This window comes from Gekko japonicus, unplaced genomic scaffold, assembly GCF_001447785.1.
Source record: "Gekko japonicus isolate JY-2015 unplaced genomic scaffold, Gekko_japonicus_V1.1 scaffold369, whole genome shotgun sequence".
Lineage (NCBI taxonomy): Eukaryota > Metazoa > Chordata > Lepidosauria > Squamata > Gekkonidae > Gekko > Gekko japonicus.
Genome location: NW_015160846.1, coordinates 21411 through 42906, shown reverse-complemented (window position 1 = coordinate 42906; position 21496 = coordinate 21411). Strand labels below are relative to the sequence as shown.

Here is a 21496-nt window from a genome sequence, read left to right as displayed (position 1 = left end):
CTCGGAAGCGAAGCAGGGTCAGTCCTGGTCAGTACTTGGGTGGGGGACCACCCAGGAAGCCCAGGGTTGCTACGCAGAGGCAGGCAGTGGTAGACCACCTCTGTTCGTCTGCCCTGACCCGGGTGGCCCAGGCTAGCCTGTTCTCATCATATCTCAGAGGCTAAGCAGGGTCGGCCGTGCTTAGCGCCGGGATGGGAGACTCCTGTTTACATGGGAGACCACCCAGGAAGTCCGGGGTCGCAACACAGAGGCAGGCGGTGGCAAACCACCTCCATTCACCTGCCCTGACCTGGGTGGCCCAGGCTAGCCTGATCTGGTCAGATTTCAGAGGCCAGGCAGGGTCGGCCCCGGTGAGTACTCGGATGGGAGCCCACCCAGGAAGTCCAAGGTTGCTACGCAGAGGCAGGCAAGGGCAAATCACCTCTGAACGTCGCTTGCCTCGAAAACCCTCCGAGGTCACCGCAAGGCAGTTGCGGCCAGATGGCAGAGAGACAGAAGAAGAACACCACGGTGGACCCGTGTTTTGACGGCTTGTTGCCGTTCCTTTCAGATGAAGACTCATCCTGTGCACGATAAAAGTCTGTTGCCGGGAGATGACTTCATTATTCTTCCTGAGCCGCAAACGTCCATCAGCATCTCTTCGAAGGATGTCATGAACATCACCCTGTCGAAGTGCTGCCTTGCTGTCTTAAACAACCTAGCCAAGGTGAGTGAGCGAAACAAGGGCGCCTTGCGATGGGTCCTTTTCGTGCGGTCTTCCCATCAAACCGGGGACCAGATTGTCTTCTGGGCATATCTTGAGCTGATGCTTGGGCTTTTTGGGCATCGGTTTTCTACTCTGTGTAAAAAACTATCTAGCAAAGGGAAGGAGCAATAGCCAGTATTGGGCATGCAGAGAAGGAATGGATTTTGGGACAAGATGACGGCAGCCAGGAGGGTGTTGAATCCATCTGCCCACATTTGTTCTGCACACAACAGCAGAGTCAAAGATACATCCCCAGTTTTGACGGAAAACGCACCTCTCCCCCAGCAGTCATGGTGGGTTGTTTTTTTCCTGTTTCAGAGGGTAGTCGTGTTGGTCTGCAGTGGAACAGTTGGATTTGAGTCCAAATGGATTTTTTGTTTTGTTTTCGAATGGCACCATTTGGGAGAGGGGCAGAAGTTCTGCATCCGGTGCAAACCAGCCTTGGAGCAGTGGTGTGGAATCCTGTTTTAAGCAGCAACCTTGGTCAGCTTTAACCTCAGTTCTCTCAGAGCTGTTCTCTTAAGGGCAGTCCTCGAGAGAGCTCTCTCAGCCCCACCCACCTCACAGGGTGTCTGTTGTGGGGAGGGGGAGGGAAAGGAGTTTGTAAGCCGCTCTGAGACTCCTTTGGGTAGTGAAGGGTGGGGTATAAATCCAATCTCTTCCTCCTCCTCCTCGTCTTATAGATGTGATTGGTGTTCCCTCTAAGCTGAGTTAGTGTGAGCTAGCTCACAGTTTTTTAGCCTCCAGCTCACAGATTTATGTCTTGGCTCAGGGAGGACGGCTCCAGAACAAACTAATTTATGCAGCGGCCAAATCTCTCGCTCACAACTTTAATGCCAGTAGCTCACAAAGCAGAATTTTTGCTCACAGGACTCCACAGCTTAGAGGGAGCATTGGATGTGATGTGAAAAAAAAACCACATTCTGGGAGGGGAGAGGGGGGCAGCCAGGAGACAAAGCTTGCAGTTCTGCACCTGCTTCTTTGTGAGCCCGTTTTTCAAGATGGATCTTTGTTGCCTTCCCTTCTGGGAGGAAGAGCCCCAGATAAACGAATCAGAGAGCGCTGACTGAAAGCAGATATATGCTGTGTCGCCATAACAGGGAAGAGGCTAGATTCCCAGAGTGATTTGGGGGGGGGGGGACTAAAGTGCTTCCATAACAGTGACAGATTATCTTATGTTGAGAGCGGAACACAGGAAGAGGGCAGGTCTGAGAGTGCTTTGTGCTCTGACTGGCCAGCGGCTCTCCGGGCTCCCAGACAGAGAGGATGTTCCTCAGCACCTGCTATCCGAGATCCCTCTGCGTACAGATGTCAGTGACTAAATCCGCCAACATCTGCCTGCCAAGCAGGTCTTCTGCTGCTCAGCCCCCTGCCCCTCCAATCCTACCATTTAACAAGCCCAGACTCTTCCCTTCAGAATCTTCAAAAGCCCAGAGTGCGCTTTGAAACTAAAAAAAAGGCTTTATCTGCTGACAGCCCTGCTAAGAATATCAAGTATCCCCCCCCCCAACATTTGTATGCACGCTGCAATTGCCTACGCTTAATAAGGATGTTCTTGCTCTGTTTTAGGGGTTTTCAGAAGGAACAGCCTCCACGTACGACCATTCTTTAAAAGACAGGGCTCCTTTTACCGTGAGAAATGCCTTGGGCATTCCCCTCAAAGTCCACACGAGCAGAAATCTCCAGGTCATGGGATTGGCTTCGAGCAAAGATGATATCTATGATGTAGGAGTCGGTCAGAAGTTGGGGCTGGAATACGCCGCCCTGGAGCCCCTGCACCGAGGGAAGCTGTCGGTCTTCTATCGCCAAGAGAGCTCCACGTTCACTTTGGCTCTCGGTAAGACGCAAGGGAGCCGCGATCGTGAGGGAAAGCTGGGTGTGCGTTGCCGCCGAAAGTGTGTTCGGCGAAGCTGAAGCACGCACAGTGGGAATGTTTTGCTAAGGGGTAAAGTCACTCCTGCGCTGAATGTTTTCTCTGCTGTTCGCATTCCCAGAAATGCCCGTGCTCAACACCAATCAGTTCCAGTTCTGAGTCTCCATATACCAATTTGCATTGCTGTTATGACTGCCGTTGTATAAAGCTGATTCCTAAAACGTTTATGCCGTTTGCATTTGGGCCTGTCAGCAAACCACTAAATGGCATTTCTATAGAACCTTTCTAGTCCTAATATGATACGGATCCCCCCTCCTCCGAAAACTAATAATATTAGTTAGAAAGATGGAGTTACTCCGAAAAGTAATAATATTAGTTAGAAAGATGGAGTTAATCCTTGAGAATTTTTTTTGCATTTCTCCCTTTTAAATTAGAGCTGATATCAGCATTCAGAGCAAGCAGAGTAGAACGTCCTTCTGGGATGGTGGTACTTTAGATTACTGGTGGAATACATAAAATTCATTTATGTATGATTTACGTTATTTATAATCCGCCTATCTCACAGAGACTCACATAGTCGGTCAGTACGGTCAACAAAACAGGACATTCAAGAACCCGTGCAATTAGGATTTTAGCAGTCTGAAAGATCTGAAGCACAGCTTAAGCACTCGCGTGACACTTTAAGGCTTCCAGGGGTGTTGAACTCACTTGTTATGAGGGCCGGATCTGACCTAAATGAGACCTTGTTGAGCCGGGCCAGGTGTGTCATAAAATGTAACGCCAGGTAGCCGAGATATAAACTTTATAAAGGACACAAACACAAAAGGGTTGTTTTTTTTACTTAAAATAAAAACGTGCTTAAAACATGAGTACTCTTGCAATATTTCGTTTATTTAACAGTGTCTGACAACTGGCGCCTCTTGCTCTGAATTGTGGGCTTGATAGAAGTTCTCCGGGGGCCTGATCCGCATGTTTGACACCCCTGCTTTAAGCAGTACGAGAATTACATAAATAGGATCCTGCTTACCGTAAGCTGTACACAGCAGTGTTGGCCGCAGTCCGTAACCTTCCTTTGTTTGTAAAACCGTTTTGTACGGTCTGACCCTTTTACCTGCACAGAAAAAGCCCCCTCGAATAGTTCAGTTTTGCCTAGTTTGCAGAAAGCCAAGAGGGCAGGAACCTTCCTGACCTCCTCGGGCAAACCGTTCCACGAGGCAACGGAGGAAGCGCTTGTGCGGGCAGTTGTTGATTTTTCCCCATCTGCAGGCGGGCATCTGCTGGGGGGAAATCCCTGCCCGTAGAAACCTTGCACCTTGAGCCGGGTTAGATCCATTCTCTCTGTTGGCAGTGAGGAAGCATTCACGCGAATAGGGTCTCGTGTCCGAAGTTGTCAGATCCCGGGATGGGCTCCTTGACACTCTCTTGCCCTTCCCAGGGGACTTTGCGAAAGGGCTGCACACAAGCGTATCCGTCGAGAATTACATAAATAGGATCCTGCTTACCGTAAGCTGTACACAGCAGTGTTGGCCGCAGTCCGTAACCTTCCTTTGTTTGTAAAACCGTTTTGTACGGTCTGACCCTTTTACCTGCACAGAAAAAGCCCCCTCGAATAGTTCAGTTTTGCCTAGTTTGCAGAAAGCCAAGAGGGCAGGAACCTTCCTGACCTCCTCAGGCAAACCGTTCCACGAGGCAACGGAGGAAGCGCTTGTGCGGGCAGTTGTTGATTTTTCCCCATTTGCAGGCGGGCATCTGCTGGGGGGAAATCCCTGCCCGTAGAAACCTTGCACCTTGAGCCGGGTTAGATCCATTCTCTCTGTTGGCAGTGAGGAAGCATTCACGCGAACAGGGTCTCGTGACCGAAGTTGTCAGATCCCGGGACGGGCTCCTTGACACTCTCTTGCCCTTTCAAGGGGACTTTGCCGCTGCACAGCTGTAGGACCGCAGGAGGCGAAAGGGCTGCACACAAGCGTATCCGTCTTTTTAAAACACAGAGAAGACAGGGATCAATCTTGTCACTGCTTTTTGTCGTCGGACAGTGCCTCAGGACTACACGGAAGTGGCAAATATCCCCATAACGAAACCAGGGCGAAGGCTGCACAACGTCAGAAACCCTTTCCTCGACCATTCCGACTCCGTTCTGGTACAGATCGACGCAGAGGAAGGAAACAAAGTTGTCACTATACGCTCCCCTCTGCAGGTAAAGGGCTACCTTTTGTGGGTGCGTGCTCCTAAGACCGGCAGTCTGTTCCAGAATACGTATCGGCTTAGGTGGAGAGCCCCCCCCCCAGCTGCAGCCCCCTTTGCTGAACCCCATGTCGTTCCCAAGGCACAGGGCTCTTGGGAGTAACTGCCAGACCCCCTGCAGCAATCAGTTCCCAACAGCTTTCATTCAAAGAAGTAAAGTTTATTAAGACTATTGATAGTTTGCAGATATCACAGACACCCTGTGTTAGAACTGGCCAAAAGCACGCAAAGCAAACAGTTATACATAATTCAAGGAGACCCCCGCCCCATGGCCTAGCGCCAACGAGGGGCCAGGTAGAAGCCCGCCAAACTAACAGACATTAATTCCCAGGAGAAACACTACACCAGGTCAAGCAGAGATAAGAGAAACGGGGGAGACACAGCAGAAACAAAAGTTAAAATTCCAAAGCCATCTCAACCCCATGGCAGCAGGGCTAGACAGAGGCCTAGCTGACAGTAACGTTTCCAGGGCCATGGGGGGGCTGTGACAGGGAGGGGGAAAGACCCGTTGAACCAGCGGAGTTATGCTTTCGGTCCGGTCAATGTAAACCAGGGGTCATTTCCTGCGGGAGTGCACAGGAGTGGAGCTCCGGCAGTAAAGAGACCAGGGGGCGAGCACATGCAACAAGCCCCGCCCCCTGCTCGCAGCAGCCCTCAGTCGGGCCACGAGGATCAAGAAGCAGCCAGGTAATTTGCAGAGCCCCCCCCCCCCACCTTCAGGTACAAGCTCTCCCTCCTCTGTGAAGACAGATCTGCACGTCCTACGTCCCCCCCATAGCTAGCACTCCAAAACAGTCCAGTGGAGCCTGAGTGGTGGGTGTTGCCTTCTGACACACTTCCGGTGATGTCAGGGGGTGTGGCATATGCAAATGAGTTATGCAAATGAGTTATGCTAATGAGCTCCTGCACCTCTTTTTCTACGAAATGACCCCTGATGTAAACGAATCGACACTGGGTGAAATGGAAGTCCTGCACGTGGTGATTGATTCACACATCCGGCGTACATCATTATGGCTGTTCTGTTTCCGGTTTCGGTTTCAGATCAAGAACCACTTCTCTGTCCCGTTCATCATTTACAAACTGGTGAAGAACGTTAAGCAGCTGGAGCCCATCGGCATAGCCAAACCCGACGAGGAGTTCCATGTCCCGTTAGATTCGTACAGGTAAAGCCAGCATCTGTTCGGATTTCTTAAGTGGTCATCTCAGAAAGCAGAAGAGTTTCTGACTAAACATTAGGAAGAGCTTCCTGACGGTAGTGGGACAGGCTTCCTGGGGAGGTGGTGGGCTCTCTTTCTTGGGAGGTTTTCAAGCAGAGGCTGGATGGCCCCATCTGACAGCAATGCGGATCCTGTGAACTTGGGCAGATCATGAGAGGGAGGGCAGGAAGGGCTGCATCAGGGCTTAGTTCTCATTGTGGCCCTTTCTTACACGCCCAGGGAAATGCCAATCGCCACTTTGGGGCCAGGAAACAATCTTTCTCCAGGCCAGTTTGGCCAAGGATCCTGGGGAGGGGGAGTTGCCGTCTTCTGGGCATGGAACGGGTCACTGGGGGTGGGGAGGTATTTGTGAATTTCCTGCATTGTGCTGGGGGTTGGACTAGATGACCCTGGAGGTCCCTTCCGACTCTATGATTCTATGATCTGCAAAGAAAAAAGAAAATTTGTGTGAACCTAATGATGAGTCCAGGGCCGTGGTGGCTCAGTGGTTAAGATGCTGAACTGCAGGCCAGAAGGTCGGTAGCTCGGCAGTTTGAGACCCGGGTGCCACATGATGGAGTGAGCTCCCGTCTCTGGTCCCAGCTCCTGCCAACCTAGCAGTTCGAAAACAAGAAATTGCAAATAGATAAATAGGTACTGCTTTGGTGGGGAGGTAACAGCATCCCATGCGCCTCGGCGTTTAGTCACGCTGGCCACATGACCACGGAGAACGCTTCGGACAACGCTGGCTCTTTGGCTTGGAAACAGAGATGAGCACCGCCCCCTAGAGTCGGAAACGACTGGCTTTCGAGCAAGGGAAACCTTTACCTTTAATGATGAGTCCATGACCTTCCCCTTCCTGCCCTCGGACTCAGGTGTCACCTGTTCGTGCAGCCGGCCGGGCACTTAAAGGGCCAGTACACTCCGTCCACTACCTACATCGCGTGGAGAGAGGAGCTCCACAGGAGCACTGAAGTCAAATGCATGCTGCAGTGCCCGTCAACCGAAACCAACTTCCTCCCTTTAATCCTGAACACGGCTGCGGTGCCCGACGAGCTGACTTTCATCGCCACCCATGGGGAGAACTGGGATCCGGCCTACATCATCCATCTGTATCCGACGGTCACCATGCGGAACCTCCTCCCCTACTCCTTACGATACCTGCTGGAGGTAGGGTTCTCAGTGCCTCCTGTAACCCTCTGAAGGCCACAAAGGATCCTTAGGATTCCCCCCCCCTCCTCCTTCTCCACTGTGTTTTTAAGTGTGTCACATTCTTATAAACCTTTGCTTTCATGCTGCTTTATGTCGGTAGACCGTAGTCTTAATTTCAATCACCCATCTTGGAGGCTTGAAATTTCCATTGAGTCTGCTATGTAGGTTCAAAACGTACAGAAGGAAATACTACTCTACACAGAGAGTGATTAAAATGTGGAATTCGCTGCCTGAGGGTGTCATATGAGCATAAGAGAAGCCAATGTTGGATCAGGCCAATGGCCCATCTAGTCCAACACTCTGTCACACAGTGTCATGATGGCCACAGGAATAAACAGCTTAGATAGATTCATGGAGGATCAGTCTGTCAGTGGCTATTAGCCTTGGTGACTGAGGGGAACCTCCACATTCAGAGGCACTGATCCTCTGGTTCCCAGAGCCAGGAGGCAACCTCAGGGGAAGACCTCGGCCTCTCTGTCCTGTTGCTGGCCCTCCAGAGGAACTGGTTGGCCCCTGTGTGAGGCAGGAGGCTGGACTAGATCCAGCAGGGCTCTTCTGATGTTCTCCTCAGGGGAAGGCCTCGGCCTCTATGCCCTGCTGTTGGCCCTCCAGAGGAACTGGTTGGCCCCTGTGTGAGACAGGATGCTGCAGTAGATGGATCACTGGTCTGATCCAGCAAGGCTCTTCTTCTTAAGTTCTTGTGTTCTTATGTGTTTTTTATTTTGTTTTTATTTATTTTGTTTTTATTTATTTTACGATTTATACCCCGCCCTACCCCACCGGAGCAGGCTCCGGGCGACTTACACGGGATAATATTCACAATAACAATCAAAAGTTCACAAAGATTTAAAAACAGTGCATTAAAACAATACAACGTCAAAGGGCTAGCTTTGTTGTTTGGTGTCGTAACGATGGCATTACCGCGTGAGTGCATTCCAGCTCACTGATCTTCCTCAGATGTAGTTGGTGGGCCTAGGCTATCGATAACCAACCAGGGACCAAGCTCTTCAGGCTGTTGCAGTTGTTAACAGTGGTGGCGGTTCCTAGTTGAAAGCCTGGTGGAAGAGCTCCATTTTGCAGGCCCTGCGGAACTGTAAAAGGTCCCGCAGGGCCCTGATCTCTTCCAGGAGCTCATTCCGCCAGTATGGAGGCGCCACCGAGAAAGCCCTGGCCCTGGTTATCACCAGCCTGACCTCCTTGGGGCCTGGAAGGGGAATTGGATTTATCCCCCGCCCTTCACTACCCAAAGGAGTCTCCGAGCGGCTTACAAACTCCTTTCCCTTCCCCTCCCCACAACTGACACCCTGTGAGGTAGGTGGGGCTGAGAGAGCTCTGACAGGAACTGTTCTTTTTCAAGGACAGCTCTTATCAGAACCACAGCTTGCCCTAGGTCATCCAGCCAGGTGCAAGTGGAGGAGTAGGGAATCAAACCCGGTTCTCCCAGATTAGAGTCTTAACCACTACACCAAAGTGGCTCACTGTAGGCACACAAGAGTGTCAAATGTCAGCTAAAGCAGTCTTGTGTGCTGCTGAGATGGCGTCGCTGTCATGGGCACATTTCTAGGGCCGTATGCATGCTGTTCTAAACTGAGTTTAGCAAACGTTACGATCTAATCCGTGGCGAGTTTGGTTCAGTCATAGTGTTTGTGTCTTTGCTGCCCCTTTCCAGTGTTCAGTCCTCCTTCAAATTAGTTTTCCATATCTAATTTCCCTCCTGATTTCCCGTGTTTGTTCTAGAGGACAGCAGAGGCCCACGAGCTGCCGGAAGGGAGCACCGCCGACATTCTCCATTCACGATTCAGCGGTGAAATACTGGAGCTCGTCCTGGTAAAATATCAGGGCAAAGACTGGAACGGCCACATCCGCCTCAAGGACGGTCTGCCAGAATTCTTTCCCGTGTGCTTCACGTCGAACTCTGCAGATACGACCACAGTGGACGTGCACATTCATATCAGGAGAGTTGGCTGCCGGGTGGTCCTGTCGGTGTTCAGTCCTTACTGGCTCATCAACAAGACGTCCCGTGTCCTCCAGTACCGGGCTGAAGACATGCACGTGAAACACCCTGCAGAGTACAGGGATATCATCTTGTTCTCCTTCAAGAAGAAAAATATTTTCAGTAAAAACAAGGTAGCACACACACACACCCCGCCCCCGGGTTCATGCAAACCGACCTATAGGAATAAACGGCACATTCCCTTTCACGGCTTAGTATCACCAAAGAAATACACTCAGGTTGCACAAGAAGCTTTGAAGGGAAGACATAGTTTTCTTTCTAAGTGTCTTGTGCAGCTTGGGCACCGTTCTTTGTTGCGAGCGACCCGTGTGCCGACTGTGGTCATCAGGCAGCCATCTGTGGGCTCTCCCACCCCCTGTGTGGCATTGACCAGAGCCAGGGCCTTTTCCGTGGTGGCTCCGGCTCTGTGGGAGGGACTCCCTGAAGAGGTGAGGCGGGAACCCTTCCTTGGAGGTCTTTGGGAGATGCTGCAAGGCCTGCCAGGGCTTTTGAGTGGGGGTTGAACAGCAGGCATCTTTGGGGGGGGAATGCGGTTATACTTTTGCTTTAAACTGCAAGTGTTTTTGAACTTATTGCAAGCCGCCTTGAGCCATGGGGAAAGGTGGGATGTAAACGTTTAAATTTTATTTATTTACATTATTTGTAGTCTAGCTTTCTCACGGGGACTCGGAGCAGATGAGAATAGTTAAAGAAGGCTAATGGCCTCTCGTGTTTAGTGCAGCTGACCTGCACCGAAGCACAGAAAACATCCCTGCTTTCACTAGGGGGTGGGCAACTGTGTGGTGTAAGCGTCACGTTGGCTGTAAAGCAAGGTAGAGTGAAGTAAACATTTATGATAAAGGTGTGACATATTCTCTCTCTCTCTCTCTCCCCCCCCCCTTTCATGCTGTAGATCCAGTTAAGCATTTCAACCAGTACATGGTCCAGTGGCTTCTCTCTAGATACAGTAGGAAGTTATGGCTGTGTGAAGTGCCCAGCGAACGCGATGGATTTTCTGGTAATGTCTGTTTTTATACTTGCTTCTTACACTACGTTCTGTGAGATCCAGGTGGGGCAGCCATGTTGGTCTGAAGCAACAGAGCAATGTTTGAGTCCAGGGGCACCTTTAAGACCAACAAAGTTTAATTCTGAGTATAAGGCTTTGTGTGCGTGCACACATCTTCAGGTAGAACCAAGTCTGAGTCCAGTGGCACCTTTAAGACTAACGAATTAGTTCTGGGTATAATAAGCTTTTGTGTGCATGCAAGACTTCTTCAGATACCTGCCTTAAAGGTGCCACTAGACTCAAACTTTGTGCAGTCTGATGTCTGGGAAAGGGACCCCTGCATGTAAGCCAGTAATCAAGGCAAACTCTCCCCCAGCTCTGCTGTGGAGCACCATAGGACTGGCCTTTGTTGTGTTGCCTTTGTCCTTTTCCTTTCTGAGATTTATGAGCTCTGTGGTTTCAGTTCAGCACACAGCTATGTTTGGTAGAAGAAGAGGAGGAGGAGTTTGGATTCATACCCCGCCCTTCACTACTCAGAGCGGCTTAGAAGAGAAGAAGAAGAGGAGGAGGAGACTGGATTTATACCCCGCCCTCCACTACCCAAAGGTGTCTCAGAGCGGCTCACAAACTCCTTTCCCTTCCCCTCCCCACAACAGACACCCTGTGAGGTAGGTGGGGCTGAGAGCTCTGACAGAAATGGCTCTTTTTCAAGAGCAGCTGTTACCAGAGCTACGGCTTGCCCAAGGTCATCCAGCCAGGTGCAAGTGGAGGAGGAGTGGGGTATCAAACCCGGTTCTCCCAGATTAGAGTTTGCACACTTAACCACTACACCAAACTGATAGTGTGTGTACCCTAAGTGAATGCACACACCTGGGTTGTGCACTAGCAGCAAAGCGTGTGAACGGGTACCGGTACTAGTGGTCTCATTCAAATGACCAACTAGACTGGATTAATTCCATCTTTCGGACAACAAGAGAGTCATCCTTGTTGTTGTTTTTCCTCTCGGATCAGAAATGCTGAACTGTTGTCATCACACAGATAAAAATATGTTGAAGGAATGGGCTTTTGGTATAGTGGTTAAGAGCAGTGGAGTCTAATCTGGAGAACCGGGTTTGATTTCCTCCTCCTCCTCCACATGCAGCCAGCTGGGTGACCTTGGGTCAGTCACAAGTTTTCTCAGAGATGTTCTCTCCAGAGCAGTCCACAAAAGAGCTCTCTCAGCCTCCCAACTACCTCACAGGGTGTCTGTTGTGGGGAGAGGAAGGGAAAGGAGACTGGAAGCTGCTCTGAGACTCCTGGTGAAGGGCAGGGTATAAACCCAATCTTCTTCTTCTTCTGACTGTTATACTTGCTGCTGCAGGTCGGCGTTAGCATCAAAATGAGCAGTTTCAACCTGACCCGGATAGTCACTTTGACTCCGTTCTACACCATTGCCAACAAGTCTTCCTTTGAATTGGAAGTAGGAGAGGTGGCCGCTGACGGATCACTGCCTACGAATAAGTGGACTTATTTCTCAGCTTCAGAGGTAATCCTTCTCTTTTTTGAAGCAGTTTGTCACTCGTTAAGCTTTTGGTTGAAAGGTTGCTGGAGCGAATGTTCTTTATTTTTTAATCTGTAGCAGAACTCTTGGACTTCTGTGTAATGCTTATTGGGACCAAAGAAAACTCTAACATATCAGTAAACTGAAAGATACCACTCGTCCATTTTCTGTTATCTGGTGCTCTCTGATGGTTATATGCAGAAGCTAAACAATTCCTGCCCACAAACTCTTTGTGCACCGTAAGATGCACTGTAAAGCTACCGGGTAGAATGGGACATCTCGCACGAAACCTGCACAAATGTTGATTCCTTGAGAAAATATATTTTCTAATAAGCAACGGCAGCATGTTGCACATCTTAACCGATTCAAGCCGAAGCTGTTTTTTCTTCACTGCCCAGTGCCTTCCGTTTTGGCCCGAAAACTTGTCCGGCAAGCTGTGCATCAGAGTGATCGGCTACGGGAGGGTGTCCAAGCCGTTCTTCTATAACACACAGGACAACGGGACTTTGCTGAGCCTGGAGGAGCTGGTGAGATGTCGCTGCTTATTATTAGCTCCTTTCTAAAAGTGGTAATTTCCTTTTTGGAAGAGCCAGGAGAAGCCAGAGTTCCTTCACATATTTGCTGTCCTTGCTTCTGCACTGCGTCCTGCTGGGCAATGTACAAGGGGCCATAGGTAAAGGTAAAGGTTCCCCTGCTCGAAAGCCAGTCGAATCCGACTCTAGGGTTGCGGTGCTCATCTCCATTTCAAAGCCGAAGAGCCAGTGCTGTCCAAAGACGTTTCCGTGGTCATGTGGCCGGCATGACTAAACACCAAGGCGCACGGAACGCTGTTACCTTCCCACCGAAGTGGTACCTATTTATCTACTTGCAATTTCTTGCTTTCGAACTGCTAGGTTGGCAGGAGCTGGAACTAGAGACAGGAGCTCACCCTGTCTTGCGGCACCCGGGTCTTGAACCGCTGAACTACTGCCCTTCCACAGCCTGCAGTTCAGCGCAGCTCCATACAAGGGGCCATAGAAACATACAAAACATTAAAATCCAATAATTGTGTCAGAATTTCAAAGGTGCTTGCAGGCTCAAAGTTGGCCACTGGGGCTGGGGAAACCTGACTTTAAACAGTTCTGAACAGAGCTAAAACACATGCCGGGACACAAAAACAACAATCAAAGCACCCGACAGGAAGGAGGGATCACCGAGGGCATAACAAACAAACAAAATATTTGTTGCCTGGTGGTCCAAGAGAAGCTGGAACGAGGATGGGGGGGACCTTGCGTTGTGCCTTTTTAGCACAGCATACATTTCTCTTCCTCCCGACAGAACACAGGCATTCTGGTCGACGTGAATGTGTCGGATCATTCAACAGTTATTAACTTCTCCGACTATCACGAGGGGGATGCTCCCGCTCTGATCATAAACCATACACCCTGCGTTACCCTCAACTACCGGCAAAGGTACGCGAGGGCCTGCTTTCATCTAAGCAGGCTCTGGAGAAAGGGGCCTTGCTGTGGCGCTGGGTTCAGCATTTACCTGGCTTGCACTGTAGCTTGGTTACCATGGTATTCACTTTTGCGGTTCTCTCCCCCCCCCATGCAGTGGGTTACAGGAAGAGACGCAGCTAAAACCACGGGAGGTGAAGTTGTTTGCCTGGGCAGACCCCACCGGAACTAGGAAACTAACCTGGACATATGCACAAACAGTTGGCGAACATGACCTTCTTAAGGTATTGTGTGTGGGTGGGGGAGGGATTTCCAGTTCTTTTAAAGCACCGAACTCCTTGAGAAACCATTAGCACAGTCATGAGTAATATTTTTCAAGTGAGAATAAAGTTGAGTGTATAATATACACTTCCCTTTGGCCTCCTCTGTGTGTGTGTGTGTGTGTGGTGTGCGTGTGCGCGCACGCATATGAGTCCCTTCCCATGTATCATGGCTAGTTTTTGATTTGTATTTATTGAAGTCTTGTGTTCTGTGCATTGTCCCGAGCCAGACAGATAATGCTTGCTTTACTTTACCCCACTGTTTGCTTGTGAGAAAATGCAGTCTAAATTATGGGTACTTCAAAAATGAGACTATTAACTACATTGTAATGGCATTCTCCCCCTGACCTGTGTGGCCCAGGCTAGCCCGATCTCATCAGATCTCAGAAGCTAAGCAGGTTAGTACTTGGATGGGCGACCACCAAGGAACCACAGGGTTTGCTACACAGAGGCAAGCAGTGGCAAACCACCTCTGTCTCTTGCCTTGAGGACCCTATGGGGTTGCTGTAAGTTAAGAACATAAGAACATCAGAAGAGCCCTGCTGGATCAGACCAGTGGGGGTCCATCTAGTCCAGCATCCTGCCTCACACAGTGGCCAACCAGTTCCTCTGGAGGGCCAACAACAAGGCCGAGAGGCCGAGGCCTTCCCCTGATAAGAACCTCAGAAGAGCCCTGTTGGATCAGACCAGTGAGGGTCCATCTAGTCCAGCCTCCTGTCTCACACAGTGGCCAGCCAGTTCCTATGGAGGCCCAACAACAGGGCAGAGAGGAGGAGGCCGTCCCCTGAGGAGAACGTCAGAAGAGCCCTGCTGGATCTGACCAGTGAGGGTCCATCTACTCCAGCATCCCGTCTCACACAGTGGCCAGCCAGTTCCTCTGGAGGGCCAGCAACAAAGCAGAGAGGCTGAGGCCTTTATAAGAACATCAGGAGAGCCCTGCTGGATCAGACCACGTGGCCATCCCTACATCCTCTGGCAGCAAATTGACTTGATGGCACTTTCCTACCCATAGCTCCTTCAGAGTAACTGGTCACTTTTGCCACCCACCCGATGGCTTTTTTGTCCTCCTTTCTCACCCAGGACGAGTGCGGTCAGTTTCCTTACAACTCCAACACCCAGATCCACTGGGTCTCTTTCCTGGATGGGCGTCAGAGGGTGCTGCTTTTCACGGACGACGTTGCCTTAGTTTCCAAAGCGCGGCAAGCTGAGGAGATGGAACAACCCGATCAAGAAATAACCGTGTCTCTTCATAGCCTCGGGCTTTCCCTGGTCAACAATGAAAATAAACAAGAAATCTCTTACATAGGGATTACCAGGTACCGGGCAGAACCAAGAGGGCTTCGTCATTAATGTTTTGAATCAAAAACACAGAGTCGATTCATAGTTTTCTAAAATGGCTGTTTTCTCCAAATTCCTCTGACTGCTTCTTTGGTGATAGGTCAAGATGGGTAGCCGTGTTAGTCCGTAGCAGTAGTAGAAAAGAGCAGTGGCAAAGAGTGAGAGTCCAGGAGCACCTTAAAGGCTAACAGAATTTGTGGCAGGGTATGAGCTTTGTGAGTCGCTGTTCACTTCAAAGAAAGCCTATGAAAAGCTCATAAAGGTCAAGGTTTCCCTTGCTCGAAAGCCAGTCGAACCGGCCTCTAGGGGGCGGTGCTCATCTCCATTTCCAAGCCGAAGAGCCAGCAATGTCCGAAGACTTCTCTGTGGTCATGTGGCCGGCATGACTAGACACCAAGGTGCACGGAGCACTGTGACCTTCCCACCAAAGCGGTACCTATTTATCTGCTTGCAATTTCTTCCTTTCGAACTACTAGGTTGGCAGGAACTGGGGCCAGAGACAGGAGCTCAGTCCGTCATGCGACACTCGGGTCTTGAACGGCCGAGCTACCAACCTTCCGGTCTGCAGCTTAGTGTCTTAACCTCTAAGCCACCGCTGCACCATGAAAGCTCCTACCCTGCCACAAATTTTGTTAGTCTTTAAGGCGCTCCTGGACTCCTGGCTTTTCTTACAGCTTCTTTGGTATATATTTGTAAAACCACCTAAAATTAAACTATCTTTAGAACACTTTCCCTCTGTTGCCCTACAGTTTTTCTCTCTGTGCATCAGCCAGCTATGTCCTGTGTGACCAAAAGGCATAAGCTCGGTTATTTTGGAATTAAACTGTTTTAAAATTATTAATTAGAAATAATGTGTTTTCAGGTAAAATTGTGGAAATATACTGCATTTGCTAATGCTTGATTTTGTTATTAAAACTCTCTTCTGCAGCTCAGGAGTGGTCTGGGAATTCAAACCAAAGCAGAGGTGGAAGCCGTTTAACCAAAAACAGATCAGCCTGTTGGAGCACGCGTATGAGAAGCATCTTTCTGGAGGATATGCAGATCCTTCGGGTTGGCTTCGAGTAGACAATAACCTGGAGGTTTGTTGGGATTTTTCAAATCACGAGGAGTGTGTTGCCTTTTGTAGGAAGGGGTTGTAATTCTGTGGTTAACAGGGCCTTTTCAGCAGTGGCACCTCACCTGTGGAATGTCTTTCCCCTTGAGACTCGCCTGGTGCCTGCTGCTATTCTCGTCAAGGCAACAGTTATTTTTACCTAGACTCTTACTTAAGCGGTTGATCTATCAACACTGTTTTATGGTCTGCTTCTAGCCTGAGAACTGCTATAATCTGTTTTGGGGTCTCCATTGGGGAACAAATGCATGAAGGTATGTAAATCAAGAGACTTGCTTTAAGCTGCTCCGTGTTTTGTATCCTTTTTTTATACTCTGGCTGGGATTTTAATAGTTTAATGTCTGTGTGCCATTTTATGGGTTCTCTGGAGAGCTGGCATAGGAATTTTCTAAGTAAAACAAAAAATTAAATCGCTCCTCTAAATAACTCCTCTACATGGTGAAGTGAGAATGGCAAATTCCAAGTTTTAGCGCAAGTTAAACAGATGTGCACCTTTTTGGTGCAGAATGTACAACAGTTTGCTGTAGGGGTTAAGTGCGCGGACTCTAATCTTGGAGAACCGGGTTTGGGTCCCCACTCCTCCACTTGCAGCTGCTGGATGGCCTTGGGCAAGCCATAGTTCTGTCAGAGCTGTCCTTGAAAGAGCAGTTTCTGTCAGAGCTCTCTCAGCCCCACCTACCTCACCGGGTGTCTGTTGTGGGGAGGGGGAAGGGAAAGGAGTTTGTAAGCCACTCTGAGACTCCGAGTGAAGGGTGAGATATAAATCCAATCTCTTCTCTTATTCTTCTTTCCTAGGTAAACTTCAACAAGATGCCAATGGAAATGCGCCTTCCTGCCAGGTGCAACATCAAGCGAGATTTCTTATCCGGCATCCATATTGAATTCAAACAATCCCCTCATCAGCGGAGCTTACGGGCCCAGTTATACTGGCTGCAGGTATAAGTTTTGCAATGTGCCATTTTGTTTCTGTTGGAAAGGACACCCAGCCCCCTCTCTGCTAGGACGCTAGAACTTTTTAAAAGACCCGCTTTGGGGGCTGTGTTACACCAACTCTATGCTGGATTTGCCTGTGCTTGATATTTTTGAGATTTGATTAGAGGGGAGTGGTTCTTGGAAAGATTGTGGTTTGGGAGTGAAGTTTTGTAAACTACTCAGAGTTGTAAAAACGTTTTGTCAAAATGGGAGATTTACAAAATTTGGGCGTGTTTTTTTTTTTGCACAGCCCTTAATCTGTTTCAGCCCGTTTCTAATTGGCTGTTCCTAAAACGGTTTTGCTGTGTTGATAAGGACACGGCTTCTAGACTGGGTGATCAAGCTAAAGCAGTTTAAACGTCTAAGGTGCAGCTAAAAGAGGCTTCAGCACCGAAGAGGTCACACGATGTTTCTGCATTCTCTTAAAAGGTCGATAACCAGTTGCCCGGCTCAATGTTTCCTGTTGTCTTCCATCCTGTCGCTCCTCCCAAATCCATAGCCTTGGATTCAGGTAACCGTAATCAAAGATTCCCAGCTGCACATTTCACCGACAAACGGTACACTCCCAAATTTCTTAGCCCTCTCTCATTTGTTCGTAGAACCAAAACCGTTCATCGACGTTAGCATCATCACTAGATTCAACGAGTACAGTAAAGTGTTGCAGTTCAAGTAAGTGAAGTCATTAACTGGGATGACCTGATGTTTCAAATATTTCTCTTGTGTGTGTCATTTCCCCCGGGAGAGGAGAGATCTTAAGTCTGTGATGTTAGCTGGGATGGAGCCATTCTCCCTCTGAGGAGAGGCATTTGATTTTTTTTAACCCACAAAACAGCGAAGAACCGGAATTGCTGAATTAAAGCTATTTTAGCCGAACTGACTTTATTTATATGTGTTATTTGTACCCAGGGCTTTTTTTGTAGAAAAAGCCCAGCAGGAACTCATTAGAATAACAGGCCACACCCAACAGCAGAAACTCATTAGCATAGTAGGCCACACCCTGACAGCACATCACATTAGCATATTAGGCCACCCCCCCATGTCACCAGAAGTGTGGTTATCCAGCCACACCCACCTTTTGCTTCTTATTCTGTTTACCTTGTTTGTTGTCAAAACCCAGGGCTTTTTTTGTAGCAGGAACTTCTTTGCATGTTAGGCCACACACCCCTAATGTAGCCAGTCCTAATGAGTTTCTTGGGTGTTGTCTATTATGCTAATGAGTTCCTGCTGGGCGTGGCCAACTCAGGAGCCAGCCGGAACTCTGTTCCTGTGCGTTCCTGCCCCAAAATAGCCCTGTTTGTACCCCGTTTTCCTCCCTGATGGGGACCCAGAGCGGCTTTCATTGTTCTCCTCTCCTCCATTTTATTTAGGTTAGGCTTGGGAGAGTGTGACTAGACTACTGCAACGCTCGCTACATGGGGCTGCCCTTGTCACAACTCCGGAAGCTGCAGCTGGTGCAAAACATGGCGGCCAGGCTGCTGATGGATCTCCCTACGCGGGAGCACATCCAGCCTGTGCTAAAGGCATTGCATTGGCTGCCAATAGCATACCGGTTTTGACCTTTAAAGCCCTGCAAGGTGCTGGTTTTGACCTTTAAAGCCCTACATGGCCCGGGGCCTGCCTACCTGAGGGACCACCTTTCCCCGCAAGTCCCCCGGAGAGCACTGAGGTCAGGGTCTCAAAACTGTTTGGCCCTCCCTGGACTGAAGGACGCCAGACTGGCCTCTACCAGGTCCAGGGCCTTCTCAGTGGCGGCTCCATACTGGTGGTATGAGCTCCCGGAAGACATCAGGGCCCTGCGGGACCTTCTACAGTTCCGCAGGGCCTGTAAAATGGAGCTCTTTCACCAGGCCTTCGACTAGGAGCCGCTGCTAACAATAATAACTGACTTGTCAAGGCCCTCTATGCTCACACCAGCAGCCTGTCATGCCGGACACTGACGGGGGCCATACTTTGGATCATCCTATCATGGCCCGGGATGTTACCGCCACCAGCACTTCTGTTCTGTATCGTGATTTGTTATATCTCTGTGTTTTATGAAGCTGTATCGCACTAATAGGCATTTGTGTTTTGATATATTTTTAATCCTTTTCTTTTTTATCTATCTATTTATTTATTTGTATTTATAGCCTGCCCATCCTGCAAGCGGGCTCAGGTCCCATCCTAAAAACAGTGCAATGAATACGATTAAAATTAAACAAGTTAGCAATTTAAACAATAATAAACATTAAAACCCAGTCACACTTCTGACAGTCACCGGTTGTATGGTTCTTTGACATATTATTTGAGTTAACAGATGGATAGGTGGGTGGGTGACAGCCACCTCAGGGAGGCCATATATGGGCGCCCGCTGCCTCAGCCAAAGGCCCGGCGGAAGAGCTCCGTCTTACAGGCCCCGCGGAACTGAAGAAGATCCCGCAGGGCCCTCATCTCGGCTGGGAGCCTGTCCCGCCAGGGCGGAAAAGGCCCTGGCCCTGGTCGAGGCGAGACAGATGTCCTTTGGCAGGCCCGTAGCGAACGTGGAGGCCCCTTGCTGTTTTTGCGGGCCCCTCCCCCGATACTCAGCTCCCTCTCCCTCCCTTTGGCCCCTTCACCCCAATTGATTCCCTCACGAATATGAGCCAGCATCTCCCTGTTTGAGCTCACCTGCAATGAGCTGAGTCTCTTTAGGACCTAGCAGCAACTGTTGGTTGACCGAGTCACACACACACATTGGTCGGATTGCCGCAGTTCACGCCTCCTGTTGGGTTTTCTGCACCAGGCTTCAGCAAAGATCGTTGGCTCCGGGAAGGAGGGAGGGAGGAAGGTCAATCCCCACTCTCCTTTTTTTTTTTAAACACAGCAGCTTTGCTAGACCCCTGAGGAGCCTTAGTGTCTATTAACATTGGGATTCTGGCTCGCCTCAGAGGAAGGTTGTAGTGGGGGCTGTGTGGGTGCGCGCCAAGCAGATGCCCCCCTTTGCCCGGGAGCCTTTGATTTAATTAGCTGGTGGGCCCCCCCCAAGGCCCCCTCCCCCAAAAAAACCCTAGCTACGGGGCTGTCCTTTGGGCCGGGGACAAACAGGAGACGTTTAGCCATGGAGCGTAACGCTCTTCGGGGCGTATATGTAAGCCGCCCTGAGCCTGCCTTGGCAAGGGAGGGCAGGATAAAAATCGAATAACTAAATGGATAAATAAAGGCCACCCAGCTTTCTTCAATGAGACTGAAACCGTTCGAGTCAAAAGTACGTTGGTCTCAGGGTTCTACAGCCTGTTGACAGGAGACGGCCTTCCACGGTGCAGTCCTAACGAAAGCTACAGTACTCTGTTTAGGACTGCCCTGTCTGGAGCTTTATGGCTAACGGCTTCCTCACAGCCCTATTGGGGGTTTTTTTTCCTTCAGAAAGCTCTTGACTCAGTAGGCACCCTACGGGTAGATGTTCGTGGTTTTGGGTTACATCCCTGTCCTCCTAAAAACCGCCGAGCCAGTCAAGCCATTGCCCTTTTCTTCTCCAGATATTTCATGGTTCTCATCCAAGAGATGGCGCTGAAAATAGACCAAGGATTTTTAGGAGCTGTGATTGGATTTGCCACTCCATCTACAGACCCAGAAGCTGAGAGACAGAAGGTAATAAGGTGGCCTTAGGCGTGTCTGTGGTTGTTTGGTAGCCTGCTTTTTTGAATCTGCCAGTCTGTTAAGCGATGCTCCCTCTAAGCTGTGGAGTCTCATGAGCAAAAATTCCGCTTTGTGAACCCCTGGCATTAAAGTCGTGAGCGAGAGATCTGGCTGCTGCATCAGTTAGTTTGCTCTGGAGCCCTCCTTCCTGAGCGAAGTAAAAAATGTGTGAGCCGGAGGCTAAAAAAACTGTGAGTTAGCTCACACTCACTCAGCTTAGAGGGAACACTGCTGTTAAGTATTATGCATGACAGACCTGTGCAAATGTTGGAAGTAAAAGTGGAATCGTAGAGGCCTCTTTCAGAGGTCACAAACCAATTGTGGTTTCATCGGGGTGAAAGTCATCCCAGAAGGAGAGCCAGCGTGGTGTAACGGTTAAGAGCAACAGACTCTAATCTGGAGATCTGGGTTTGATTCCGCACTCCTCCACTTGAAGCCAGCTGGGTGACCTCAGGTCAGTCCCAGCTCTCTCAGGCAAAAGAATAAGTCTGTCTCACCACCTAGTGGTGCGTAATGTTAAACAGCTAGAACTTAAGCTTGGCAGACAATCTGGATCTCCTGGCTATACTACACACAATGCCATATGATAATTATTAATTATTATTCATCCCAGAAGGCCTTGGTCCCACATGCTGCTTCCCCCTTCCCCCTTCGTCCTTTTGTACACTGTGCCAAGACTGAAGACTGGTTGTGACCTCTGAGTCGGGGGCTTTAATGACTCACTGCATGTTTGTGGCCTGTAAACCAGGATTGTCGGTAGTCTAATCCTGCAGTTGGATCTGATAGATCCACTGATCTCAGGTTTCTTCAGCGCAGGGAGTCTTCCCCTGACAGAGGAGGTTCCTCAGTCTCTCGTGTC

At 49.7% G+C, this 21496-nt stretch overlaps 1 protein-coding gene across 1 annotated transcript in view; it reads left to right on the top strand.

Annotated features, from left to right (window-relative positions):
- The window catches only part of VPS13C (vacuolar protein sorting 13 homolog C (S. cerevisiae)), a 161286-nt gene that overhangs the window by 124371 nt on the left and 15419 nt on the right, over window positions 1–21496 (top strand). Inside the window, exons 54-70 of the mRNA XM_015420051.1 lie at window positions 551–706; window positions 2315–2582; window positions 4655–4815; window positions 5904–6025; window positions 6934–7228; window positions 9008–9397; window positions 10177–10281; window positions 11630–11794; window positions 12208–12336; window positions 13127–13260; window positions 13403–13529; window positions 14646–14881; window positions 15832–15982; window positions 16810–16950; window positions 17416–17497; window positions 17586–17655; window positions 20478–20589. Of these exons, the coding sequence (XP_015275537.1) occupies window positions 551–706; window positions 2315–2582; window positions 4655–4815; window positions 5904–6025; window positions 6934–7228; window positions 9008–9397; window positions 10177–10281; window positions 11630–11794; window positions 12208–12336; window positions 13127–13260; window positions 13403–13529; window positions 14646–14881; window positions 15832–15982; window positions 16810–16950; window positions 17416–17497; window positions 17586–17655; window positions 20478–20589 (2844 nt within the window). The remainder of the gene's footprint in view (window positions 1–550; window positions 707–2314; window positions 2583–4654; window positions 4816–5903; window positions 6026–6933; window positions 7229–9007; window positions 9398–10176; window positions 10282–11629; window positions 11795–12207; window positions 12337–13126; window positions 13261–13402; window positions 13530–14645; window positions 14882–15831; window positions 15983–16809; window positions 16951–17415; window positions 17498–17585; window positions 17656–20477; window positions 20590–21496) is intronic.